The 12,701-nt window shown below is 36.2% G+C and overlaps 1 protein-coding gene across 2 annotated transcripts in view; it reads left to right on the forward strand.

The window, feature by feature from the left end:
- The window catches only part of ADGRG6 (adhesion G protein-coupled receptor G6), a 137,796-nt gene that overhangs the window by 82,356 nt on the left and 42,739 nt on the right, over nt 1-12,701 (forward strand). For both annotated transcript variants that reach the window (XM_039221757.1, XM_039221758.1), the window contains 5 exons: nt 1,280-1,365; nt 4,424-4,476; nt 5,441-5,503; nt 8,786-8,928; nt 11,737-11,848. In XM_039221757.1, the coding sequence (XP_039077688.1) occupies nt 1,280-1,365; nt 4,424-4,476; nt 5,441-5,503; nt 8,786-8,928; nt 11,737-11,848 (457 nt within the window). The remainder of the gene's footprint in view (nt 1-1,279; nt 1,366-4,423; nt 4,477-5,440; nt 5,504-8,785; nt 8,929-11,736; nt 11,849-12,701) is intronic.

Raw genomic sequence — 12,701 nt, forward strand, 5'->3', positions numbered from 1 at the left:
TCTGACCCCATACTGGAAAAGCATTCCTTTGGTAGTGGAACTGGAATTTGCATTTTGGTAGATATGGGGGTTTTCAGAGGCAGAGTTTTAAGTATTTTCTACTGACTTTCCAAATGTTTCATTAAATCTATTCCCCAACAGTGTTTAAATCATATAATTTCTACATTTTCTATGCATACTTTCCTGAAGACTTACCAACATATAAGCATGAAGGAAGATGATTGACAATAATGGAGATTCATTTTTTTCTATATATAACCTATTTTAAAATGACATTGTTCTCATGAGCTATTTATAGTAAGATATCCTATAACACGCATCTAGAGAGATTCAGCAAACCTGGCTGGTGACTTAGATTTGCATTTACAAAAAAAATGATCAGACTACTTTAAAGATCCCCAAAAGAAAAAAGCAGAACCTTTTTCTCACGTAAGTTTTTTTTAAAGCAATTTAGTCCAGTTAAAATTATATCTGCAAATATTCTTTCTTTCCTCCCCCCTTTATTTTGATACAAACCACTATATTTATGGAATTTTGATGAAAAATTTGATGAATGACTTAGAAATAAATGCTATGTGGGGTGAGAAGAAGAAGGGGCAGAGGGCAGCAAATACGTGTGTGCCTATTCTTTTCCAAGTTAACTTCTGCCCATCATTCTACTCAAGTTTTCACCCCCCAAACCCTGTCATTCTTTATAAGATAAAAAAAAGAGGTAATTTCTTATTATATGAGGTCAAATTATACATGAAAAAATCATGAAAAAACTAGAGTAGATATCCAAAATCTATAGAATTAAAGAAACATATGTAGGTGATAATGTAGGAGCAATGAAATATTTATCAGAATAAACTAATTGATACTCTTTCTAAGCAGTTGCAAAGGTCAATGAGCATAAAGTCAAAATATCTCAAATTTTCTGTACCTGTGTAGAAAGTGTTTTTTTTTTTTTTAGTTTTTTCTTAATTGAAGTGTAGTTGACACACAATGTTTGTTAGTTTCAGGTGTACAATATAGTGATTCAACAAGTCTGTGTGTTATGCTGTGCTCACCCCAAGTGTTGCTACCATCTGTCAGCATACAACATAATTACAAAACCGTTGACTCTTTTTTCTATATGCCTTTTATTACTGCGACTTATTCGTTCCATAACTAGAAGCCTATTTCCCCAACAGAAAGAGTTTCTTTTACATTGTGTGAAATCATGTGATTGTATATTTAAATTGATAATTATAGGACTATAAAATATAACTAACGGCTCAATCCTATTTCCAATGGACAGATGGAATTGTCTTTAGAATATCCATAGTGATTCAAAACATCTTTCATCACCCTGAGGTTAAAGTACAGAACAAGGTGGCAGAATGGGTAAGTGAACTTATACAATTTCTTTTGTGATTTGAAACCTTTCACGTCTGGAAACCTGGAAAGGACTCTACCGTCTGGGTAATTGAGTCCATAGATCTTAGTGAAACACAGACGCTGTTCCTTATATTTACTATGAACAGATATAGAAGTGAGGTGTATGCTTATGCATAGAGGGGGAGGTACATTTGAATCAAGGACAAGCCTAATAGATGATTAATGTCTAAATAAGAATAGTACCACACAAATAGAAATAAATTTTGATAGGTATCTTTATTTACTATTATATCCCTACATTTTCAGCATAGCTTTAGAAAGTAGATTATATATTTTTTATTTAATTGTTTGAATGACTCATAAACCAAAAATTATAACAAAATATATCATGAAAATATTCAGTCCATCTTTGTAGCTCATCTCCCTGGAGTCTAATCCATCTGCTTAGAAGTCATTGTTAGTTTTTCTTGTTTGTTTCCCTCCTCCCCCCTCCCAGATTCTTTGTGCATATAAAAGAAAATAAGGCTATAGATTCTTGGGATGCCTGGGTGGCTTAAGTCATGATCTCACCATTCATGAGCTTGAGCCCCCATCTCTGTACTGACAGTGCAGCAGAGCCTGCTTCGGATCTTCTGTCTCCCTCTCTCTCTGCCCCACCCCTCTCTCTTTTAAAAATAAATAAACATTTTTAAAAAGGATTATAGATTCTTATTTTTCCTCCTTTTTTCACTAAAAGCATATTTTACGTATCATTGTACTTATTTTTGTAATTACCAGGTTTGCATCATAAGTACACAGAGACTTTCCTTATCTAATTTTTCTTTTTTTCTTTTTTTAAAGGTGCATAGTATTCCATTCTGTCACTGTCTGGCCATTTAAGTCTTCTGTTGATGGAGATTTAGGTTATACTAATTAATTTAATCATATTCTATTAAGTAAAATTTTGGTAATTTCCAATTTAAAAAAACTTCAGCATTTTATTTCATTTTCCTTATACATACCACCTATGGTTTTCTAATTTTCATCTCTGAGACAAAAATTTTGTTTTCCATAGGCTTCTATATTTTCTATTTTATTTTGTTTCTGTAACAGACTGTGGGACTTTGTACTGATTTTTATATACAGTACTACTACAGCTTACACAGTTACTGTGATTGAAGTCACTCAAGTATACATTTTGATGAAAAATGGGTTTTCTTATGCTGAAGCCTGGTAAACATGCCCTTGGTAGCAAACCAAAGCTAAATATATTGAGAAGTAGTGGTGACTATCTAATCTATTTGTCTATTTATCTATCAGTCACCTATTGATCTACCTATCTAAAGAATAACTGCTAGGACAAGACAGTCTTATTTTGAAGAGTCTATAATAAGAAAAGCCTTAGTTTGAATATGCTTTAAAACAAGTTGACCACAGGAAACAATAGTATGTAATTAACAATTGTTACAAAATTTAGAGGAGTGAAATTCTCTAAATAATGACAAATGCAGCTGTTGATTTTTGGGACTGACGTATTAAAGCCAGTAACTAATTCAGACACTAGGAGAGATGTTTCATTTCTAAATAAAGAATGGCTTTCCAGAAAGCATATTCTTGTATCCCATTTCCTTTCAAGCATTCTTATTTTTGTTTTGTTTAAAAATCAGAATGATTTTGGGGTGCCTGGGTAGCTTAGTCGGTTAAGCCTCCGACTTCAGCTCAGGTCATGATCTCAGGGTTCATGGGTTCCAACCCCACGTCAGGCTCTGTGCTGACTGCCATCTCAGAGTCTGGAGCCTGTTTCAAATTCTGCATCTCCCTCTCTCTCTGACCTTCCCCTACTCTCTCTCTCTCTCTCTCCTCTCTCTCTCTCTCTCAGAAATAAAACATTTAAAAAATTAAATTTAAAAAATCAGAATGATTTCAAAAGATAAAATTCTTTATTTTCATTCTCAAATAAGCCACTGCTAATATGATTAATTTGAGAAATTAACATTCACTGGACAGTCTGTGCCTTTGGCAGCCTGTGATTTTACGTTTATATTATATGTTTGGTTTTCAATGCAGCTTCATTCTCATCTGAAGCTAAACTTTACTGGACACTTTTTGTTTAAGATGAAAGATACCAAAGCAGATACTTGAAATAGAGAAAACATAACTGGTGTCTCTGATTCATATTATTGCTGCTTTTAATTTTAAAATACTACTTTTTGCCAGGACTTCATTGAATTTACATTCAATTTTAGGAATGCTTACAAGGAAAGCTAACTGTGTGTATAAAGTAAGACCTAAAAATCCCTTTTTGGAGGTGATATAGAAATAGGAAGATCTCATATCAGTAAAGAAATCCCATTTGTGATTGTATTGGAAATGTAATTGTTATTTATATTGAGAAGAACCATTCCTTCTTTAAAAAGTCTGACGCTGAGACCCATGAGACTGTTAAATAGCTACATAATAATTAACATAGTTCCCAATAATGTTGAACTAATTTTGCTTTTTTAAGGCTCATATTGTTAATTTGTAACTTTTCTTACTAATATCCTTATGAGATGATACTAGAAAAGATGTGTTAATTGCTTTGTGATTGTTAAATGAGGAATACAAAGGTGTTTATGTTGCTAATCCTCCCGTGTACGCTGTTACAGCTGTGTAGCCCTCAGTCTGATGGCTAATTTGAAGAACCATTATAGTGGAGTCCATTATAATAAGGGCTAGAGAGGAAAGTATAGTGTTTCTAGACAGACTTGAGTTTCAGTCTGGGATCTGCTGCTTAGTTGAGGACATTGGGCAAGCTATTTCCTCTCCATGAAGCTCAGTTTCTTCATAAATAAGGGTGAGGGAGCAGATAATACCTATCTCACTGGTTGTTGTGAGATCGAAGAAATAACCTTTGAAAGTTCTTGGCATATAATGATCCGGTAACTGTTATCTTTACCCTTCTTTCACTCTGGCTCTCTGAGATTTTCCCAGGGCCTTATTCCAATAACAACTTATCCTTTGGGAGGGAAGAAACTCGATTCAGTTTTTTTTTTTTTTTTAGAAAGTATTATCAAAGCTCACTCTTTTCCATTGTATTTTTCAGCTCAATTCAACCTTCCAAAATTGGAACTACACTGTTTATGTGGTCAATATCAGGTAAATGACAGAATGAATTATTTAAGAAATAAAAAGTAGTGTCTCATATAATGCTACGCTCTATCTCTCTGGTTATACGCCCCAGCCCCCAAACACACATACAGCACAAGTACACACATACACACATGTACCGTATTTATAATCTTTCTAAAACAACTCTATGTCATTTCTTTGTGCAAATCTTCAGTGCTGTAGCAATTGGTTTTAATTTTTTGATCATGGATCCCAATCTAAAAAAAATTAGCCGGCATTCCCAAAATATGTTTGCAATTTTAAATAAATTTGTGTGTGTGTGTTACTTAAACAGTATATGTTATAATATACCACAAGTTAAAAAAAGATAATCACATATACATAGAAGTTCTGTAGGTTTAATCGCATACCCCAGTTGATCATCTATAGCACCCCAATTTGGAGGCCATTTTTATGTAAGATGAGACATCTACAGTCTGCACCTAGCTTTTCAAAAATGCCTTTTACTGTTATATTTGAACACTTTACCTGCCTAGCAAATAGTATCATCCACATATCCTCCTCTGCACCTTGTTTTCATAATTTTATACTTAGTTTTCAAAGGTATATTTCATGAAACCTAAACGTGTATTCTGTGAACCCAAGAGATGTCATAAGTTAACACAGAAGAAGGATCACATGTTGAATTAACTCCAGAAGTACAACTGAAAAGTAAACTGAAGTGCATTTCTAGATATCTGAACATCTCAGACTCTTTAGTTTACTAACATGCGTTGTGAATCTTGAAATCTTGGCACAGAGCTGCCAAGCTTACTTGACCATGGAACCATTGAGTCTCGGACATGTAAAAGAACAACAATTTCAGGACACGTATTTGGAAACACTGGGCTTAAAAACGTTTATTTTGCCTCTTTCTTTCACCTCCTCAAATTTTGTTGTTGATGATGTGACAAATGAGGTTGATAATGAAGATACATATTTGTGTTTATAGTTTTCACCAGAGCATGGATGAGGACAAGATTAAAGTCAAGAGGAGCATTGGGAATGATCCAAGGTAACACTGACAGAGTCTTAACAGAAAGTGTAACATACTTTCTCTCACCTGTTTTGACTGGTAGAGAAATGAGAATAGTGAAATAGGAGAGAAACATTTTTATCAAGTAGCACTTTTATTTCTTTAGCAGTAATGTATACTATTTGTTTTCTTGTAGTTAAAACCACCAAATAATAGAGTGGATAAAAATGTGAATCCGATGAAAAATAATTCAGAAGTAGCACATTTAAAATGTATGAGTTATTCTAGTTATTATTTCTAGTTTATTTATGATAAGCCTTTACCTATTATTTGAAATTTCAAAGAGACCATCAAAGAAAAAAAAGATAGTTAAAGCTTATGTATAATGGCATCTAATAATATGGAGAATAGCCACTTTTCAGAAGTTTTCATTTTAAAATTCATCTCATCTGTGACTTCAACAGCACGTAATTTAACAAATCTATTCACCTTACAGAATTTGTTGGCACCCACAGGCCAACTTCAGAGTGCCATGTAATTAAAAACAACTTAAAGTCCTAAATGAAATAAATTTAGTTATGTTCAGGTAGTCTATTACATCTCCAAAAAAGAAAAAAATTAGTTGAAAAGCCTAAGTTCCCTTAAGTCTTTCTCAGTTTCAATTGACTGAACTGATTTTATAGATTTACAGCCATAATGATGGAATATATTTCTTTTAAGGTGATGTATTCTTATTAGGAGAAGAGACAAAAATAGAATTTCATATGAACGTTGACCAGAGAGTTTCTTCTTACTTTTATTTTTGTATTCTGTTTAATACTAAAAAAGAAAAAAATTTTTTTAAATTATAGTTGAAAATATTTATATCACAATGGACTGGCTTGAAGCATCCAATTAGGGAAAGAAAGTTTTCTTTCCTCTATGATCTAAAGAACAGGATAATTATGTTAATACTATATTCTTGATGTCAGCTAGACTTCTCTCTTTAGGCAAATAATTTTTCCTCCAACCTGTACTGCTTGATCCTGTTGAGCTTGGAATAATGGATGCATGATATGGATCGCTTTATTGGACATTTGTCTAACAATTGGGGCAGCCAAGATTGGGGGTGTCATCAATGATATATCCTCTGTAGGAAGTCAGCATTCATCTACTACCCAGCAATACTGAAGTCAGTCATCACTAGCCTGTGTCAGTACCTCACAAACTCTTGCTTGAAAGACATTTAAATTCATTGAATCTCAATTTTTGTCAAACCAATGGATAACTTCACAGAAAATATTATGGAGAGAGAACCAAGACCATGTAGATGGGAAAGTCTACATGTTTGGTTTTTCTTTGAATCTTTGCTTCACAATTTTTTGAAACTGTTTAAAAGTGTATTTTAAAATTTTAATCATTTTAAAATGTATTCTTACAGGTTTCTCCCCCTCTTTTTTACCTACTCTCTACTTCTCTTATGCTCATTGATGAATTTTTGTCTCTCTAAGTGTTTTCTCAAAACCACAATCTACTAGTTTTTTTTTTCCCCAAACTTTTCCTTTCAGTTTGGTTGTAACACTTAACATAGACCATAACCTCAGATAATGCCATCATCCTCTATCGCCTAGACAGACAGGAAACCAAAGCCACAGAGACTGGTTTATTCAAATAAAGGGTGATTGATGGTAACAACTGATGGAACTTTGTAGAACCAGGAAAACAGTTTCAGTTTTCAGGATTAGAGAGGAAAATGCAGAGATAAGGCCTGAGAAATGCATGGTCATTCTTGAATTGCTGAATTTGGGGATTCAGTATGAGCCCAATACATTGTGTTCATTATGTTCTCCATATTCAAGAGAAGTAAAAGGTCATGTTCTCAACTCTAAGCTCTCAGTAACTAGAGTGGCAAAGCTTATCTTCCAACAATAACTTAACCAAAAGATACTTTTTCCTAGGCCGTTTACAAAATTATTAAGTGATGACAGTTTACCATTATATTTATATCTATGTTTGTCTTGCTCATCCTGAAATATGACTTATATTTGAACACTAAGCTGTAGATCATTTTAGAGATAAATAGCTTTTCATTTTTAAAAAAAATTTTAATTTTTTTTATTTATTTCTGAGAGAGAGAGAGAGCAGGGAGAGTCAGAGAGAGAGGGAGACACAGAGTCTGAAGCAGGCTCCAGGCTCTGAGCTAACTGTCAGCACAGAGCCTGACGTGGGGCTCAAACCCATGAACTGTGAGATCATGACCTGACCCGAGGTCGGACGCTTAACTGGCTGAGCCACCCAGACGCCCCAATAATTAGCTTTTCAGACTGAATTGTGAGAACAGTTCAGTACCTTGTCCTTGAGATTAGCACAGATATTTGGGCGGGGGGGGGGGCAGGGGGTGGGAATAGAACTCTTCTTTAACTTCATCTGACCTTGAATGGCATATATTTCAAGGAATCTTTCTTTTTTTAGCATCACAAATATATCAGTACTCCATTTCATTTTTATTGATATCCGCATAATTTTGTAAATAAGTTATGCCATGCCTCCCTGTGGGGAATACTTATTTCAGAAACAGTGCTACCACCCTGACTTTGGCATATTTTGATTTCTGCTATTGACAATGGCTATGATTACAGTTGAACAGAAAATTACATTATTTTGAAATGTAGAACCAAAGGTTTTGATGGGGCTTTTAGGATTCATCTCTGCTTCTCATAGAAATATTTTCTTTTTAAAGACCTTCAAAGTCAAACAGTCTGTAAACTTCTGTAGGATACTGGCCAATCATCATGTATACTTTAAGTATTTATTTTGTAACTTTTCACCATATAACATACTTGCAAATGCTTTATGGAGATGGAGAATCATTTTTAAAGTTCTGGAGAAATTGGAACACCCTTAATAATGTTGTTACTTGTTAACAGTAAAACCTTAATAATCTTAAAGTCAATCCTTTTAGTCAGATTTGTTGGAATTTAACTTTTCTAAAAAACTTTATTTTTGGCTACCAAGAAACAATGTAGCATTAGCCAGAAGTGTGGTCTTTTCTTGCATGTATGCTATAAATATTACTTAAAACATTTCTCAAAAGAAATGAGATTATACAATATGATATAATAGAATTATACATGCAATATCTTATATAATCTATTCATACAGATATATTTTTAACATTCTAATGTATGCAACAATAGAAGTCTTTGAGTGCTGTGGCCTGTCTGTTGAGTCTCAACACTTCATGGTCATCCCTCTTGTTACCACAACCAACTATACTGTTATTCCACCAAAAAAAAAAAAAAATCAACAATTCCAACAATTACATCTGAAATGTTTTTCTAGGTTGGTGATTTGGGCCCTTCTAGTTTACAATGCTACCAACAATCCCAATTTAGAAGGAAAAGACATTCAACAGAAGCTCTTAAAAAATAATGACTCCTTGGATGAGGGCTTGAAGCTATATGCAGTGAGCGTAAAACAACTGGGTAAGTTCCTTTAATTTTTTAATACGTATGCTCTATAACTCTTCAGGTTTAACTGATACAGCCATGGAAATATTCTTCCTATGCGCATCATTTGCTTACTTAAAACTATTTTTTCTGATGATGAAATTCATCCTATGAGTGGCATTGTAACAAATGAGTGACCCAGTTAACATAAAAGAGAGCAACTCAACATCTATGAATCTAAGGGAATGAAAGAGAAAGGGCAGAAAAGAATTTATACTCTTGTGGGGAACTTGTTCTGGAAATACTAAGCGTATGAGCAAAGAGCCAGGATAGCCTTGACCAGAATTGGCTTCAGCTGCAGGAATAAAGAGTATGTTTGTGTACATATGGGAACTCTAATGAGGTAACTCTTAGAAAAGGCAATGTCATATTAGAAAACATCTCATGTTTTCTGTCTTCATTAATGATACCACTGACTTCACAAGGAGTAGGTCAGAAATCTGAGAGTCATCCAGGGTTTAGATTCAGTTCCCACCTAGACACGATTCACGTCCTGAGCTCCAACCATACACGTGGGACCCCTTGCCCTTGCCCCGATGTGCCTGACCCTTTATGCCTTTCTAGGTCTGCTTCACACCGCTCTTTACTCCCACCATCCACCTGCCTATCACATCATTGTTTTCACACCCTCACTTCTTGTCTCCCCGAGCACCTAGCATGTGCTATACTCTCCCCAGCACTTAAATACTTGAATAACTAAATGAATGAGCTTTGGTAGAACTATTTTAGAAAAATCAATGATCACAAATATGGACAACAAAAAGTAATTATTCTGTTGCTATGTGACTGTGATTATTTATGATTAGGCATATTAATAGAGATCAAGAGAAAAGGAAACTTGGACACTTTTCCTTATACATGTGCAAGAGGCTGAAGTGAGGGCAGCAGGCATGCCTCAGTCTCTAAGAAGCTGTTTGCAACTGAGGGTGGAATCCCGGTGTGATAGCGAAGCAAGCATCTCTGCTTCTGTGAGGAACTACCCATATATAATGTGTCAACATACACAATTACCGAGAACTCATAGAGGTGGTGGGGTGCAAATCATCCTTGTCCTCATCACCACAAACAGTTTCTATTTTCTTTTTTAAGTTTATTTATTCTGAGAGGGAGAGAGCACAAGCTGTGGAGGGGCAGCAAGAGAGAGGGAGAGAATGAATTTCAAGCAGGCTCCTCACCATCAGCACAGAGCCTGATGCAAGGTTCAGACTCCTGAGACCATGACCTGATCCAAATCCAAGAGTCAGATGCTTATCAGGACTGAGCCACCAGGTGCCCCAGCATGGCCAGTTTCTGAGCCTCTATGGGAGAGTGCTTGCTTATTTACAGATGGGGCTTCTGGAAGCTGGGGAGAGTGCACACGCCACCCTTCCACACATGAGTCTCCATAAGGAAGGAGCTCCAGGAATGGCAAAGGAGCTGTGTGAGGGGCAGCTGGCCTCATCGCTGTTCTAGGGGCTGAGGGAACCCAGAAAACTCTGCATCCCTAGACGTGTAATTTCTACCACTTCCTTTAAGTTCTGCACTTTACTGTTTTTCTGCCAAGTGGGCCTATGAAGAAAAGTTTCTACCAAATGAAAAAAAATAAAAGTCAAACCCTGGTAATTTGAAGCCTCAGAATGTAGGTGGGAAAGTTCTTTGAATGTTCAGTTAGTGACTATAATACCAGTTCCCAGCAGTCTGGTATAACTTGCTGTTTTTCAGTCCTGAAATAATAAGATTTTGTTGTTGATCTTTTGCTTTTATTTTAATATTTTTAAAATTGTAAAATCTGAATCATTTATGTCATGACACTTGCCCAGAGAGTTCTCAGACAACAGGTGGGGTGATCTGAGGCAGAGGGCGTGTGTGAGAGACATGTGGTGCTGGCTTACAGCTCTCTTCATACTCTCCTCGCAGCAAACTTTCAGACAGAAGATGCTTTCTGAACAGCTGGAGATTTTGCCATAAAATATGCGTGCAAGTCAATGACTACACAGTATTTTGTAGCCTTTTCCCTTTGGAAAAATATATTACATTTTGAATTTTTCAGGATCATCACTGTATGTAGGGTTTATTAGTTTTTTTTAATGTTTATGTATTGGTTTTTAAAAAATTTTTAATGTCTATTTTTGAGAGAGAGAGAGCATGAAGAGGGGAAGGGCAGAAAGAGAGGGAGACATAGAATCTGAAGCAAGCTCTAGACTGAGCTCTCAGCACAGAGCAGAACACAGGGCTTGAACTCATGAACATGAGATCATGACCTGAGCCAAAGTCAGACACTTAACCAACTGAGCCACCCAGGAGCCTCTATTTTTATTTGAGAGTGAAAGTGCGAGTGAGCAAGGGGAGGGGAAGGGGGCAGAGGGAGGGAGAGACAGAATCCCAAGTAGACTTCAGGCTCAGCACAGAGCCTGACATGAGACTCGATCCCAGGACCGTGAGATCATGACCTGAGCTTTAATCAAGAGTCAGATGCTCAACTGATGGTGCCACCCAGGGGCCCCTGTAGTGTTTATCTTTTAAATAAACCTTGATTTTACTAATTTTATCTGTTAATGATTTACATAAGATAATGATGCACGTTTCATGATTATACTCCCATACATGCATGATTTTGATTTGGATAACTTTTGTGTCTGAAATGTGCTAAGTGTTTCTTTTTCCTAATTTACAATTTTTGCAAATTCTGAACATAAAAGCTAATATTTCAGTATTACATGAAATAAATACTTAATTCCTCAGTTTGCTCTCATCTTAGACCTCTTTACTTCAAACGATAGATTAACATTTCTTATTTTCACACAGGTTTATGTTATGCTGAGGAGGAACCCAAAGGCTATCAATGGCCACTCATCCCACCATCTGTGTACAACTTCCCTTGTCCAGGGAAGCAAGGCTTTTATGCTTCACGGACATGGTAATGCTTTTGTTGAATCTTGCCAGTAAAGCTCTGCATTTTCTCCCTTCACATTACACTGCACCGCCATCCCTATGCTTTGTATATTGATAGGAGAGAAGGGCAGGAAAGTCTGTGAATACCTAAATCACACACTTCAAGGAAGGTAAAGATGAGGTTACCAAAAAAAGCCTTTTTACTCTAAGCAATATGCTGATTTAGCCTTTTCCAAAGAAAGATGGAGAGATCTGGAAACCAGAGTGTGGCCGTAGGGGGAAGCACCTTGTATATGGATAAATGAAGCCAGCTCACGGCTTTGGAACATGCAGCTGAAATTCCAAGACTTTAAATAAAAAAAAAAATTTAATGTTTATTTATGTGTGTTTTTTTTTTTTTTTTGAGAGAGAGAGAGAGAGGCAGAGTGTGACTGGGGGAGGGGGTAGAAAGAGAGGGAAACACAGAACCCGAAGCAGGCTCCAGTCTCTGAGCTGTCAGCACAGAGCCCAGTGCAGGGCTTGAACCCATGAACCTTGAGACCATGACATGGGCTGTAGTCAGATGCTTAACCCATTGAGCCTCCCAGGCACCCCTGAAATTCCAAGACTTTTAAACAATTTGGAGGGGGAGAGAGGCAGAAAAAGAGGGAAATAAGGTCAGAATCGAGGTGAAGGCAGGCTGCTAATAGAGACGGTCAGGGTGTAGATTTTCCCTAGAGACTGGTCGATTGCAAAGGATTCATTGTAGAGCAGCAAGTCAGACCCAGTTCTTCATGCTCCAACTCACCCCCAGTTAAGTTTTCTCACAGGGGTGGAGGGGTTCAGAAATGGAAAGTGCCCAAATCTTGCACTTTCTGCCATGTTTGGTACATGGTGAG

Source organism: Hyaena hyaena, unplaced genomic scaffold (assembly GCF_003009895.1).
Source record: "Hyaena hyaena isolate Hyena2069 unplaced genomic scaffold, ASM300989v1 scaffold_1008, whole genome shotgun sequence".
NCBI lineage: Eukaryota > Metazoa > Chordata > Mammalia > Carnivora > Hyaenidae > Hyaena > Hyaena hyaena.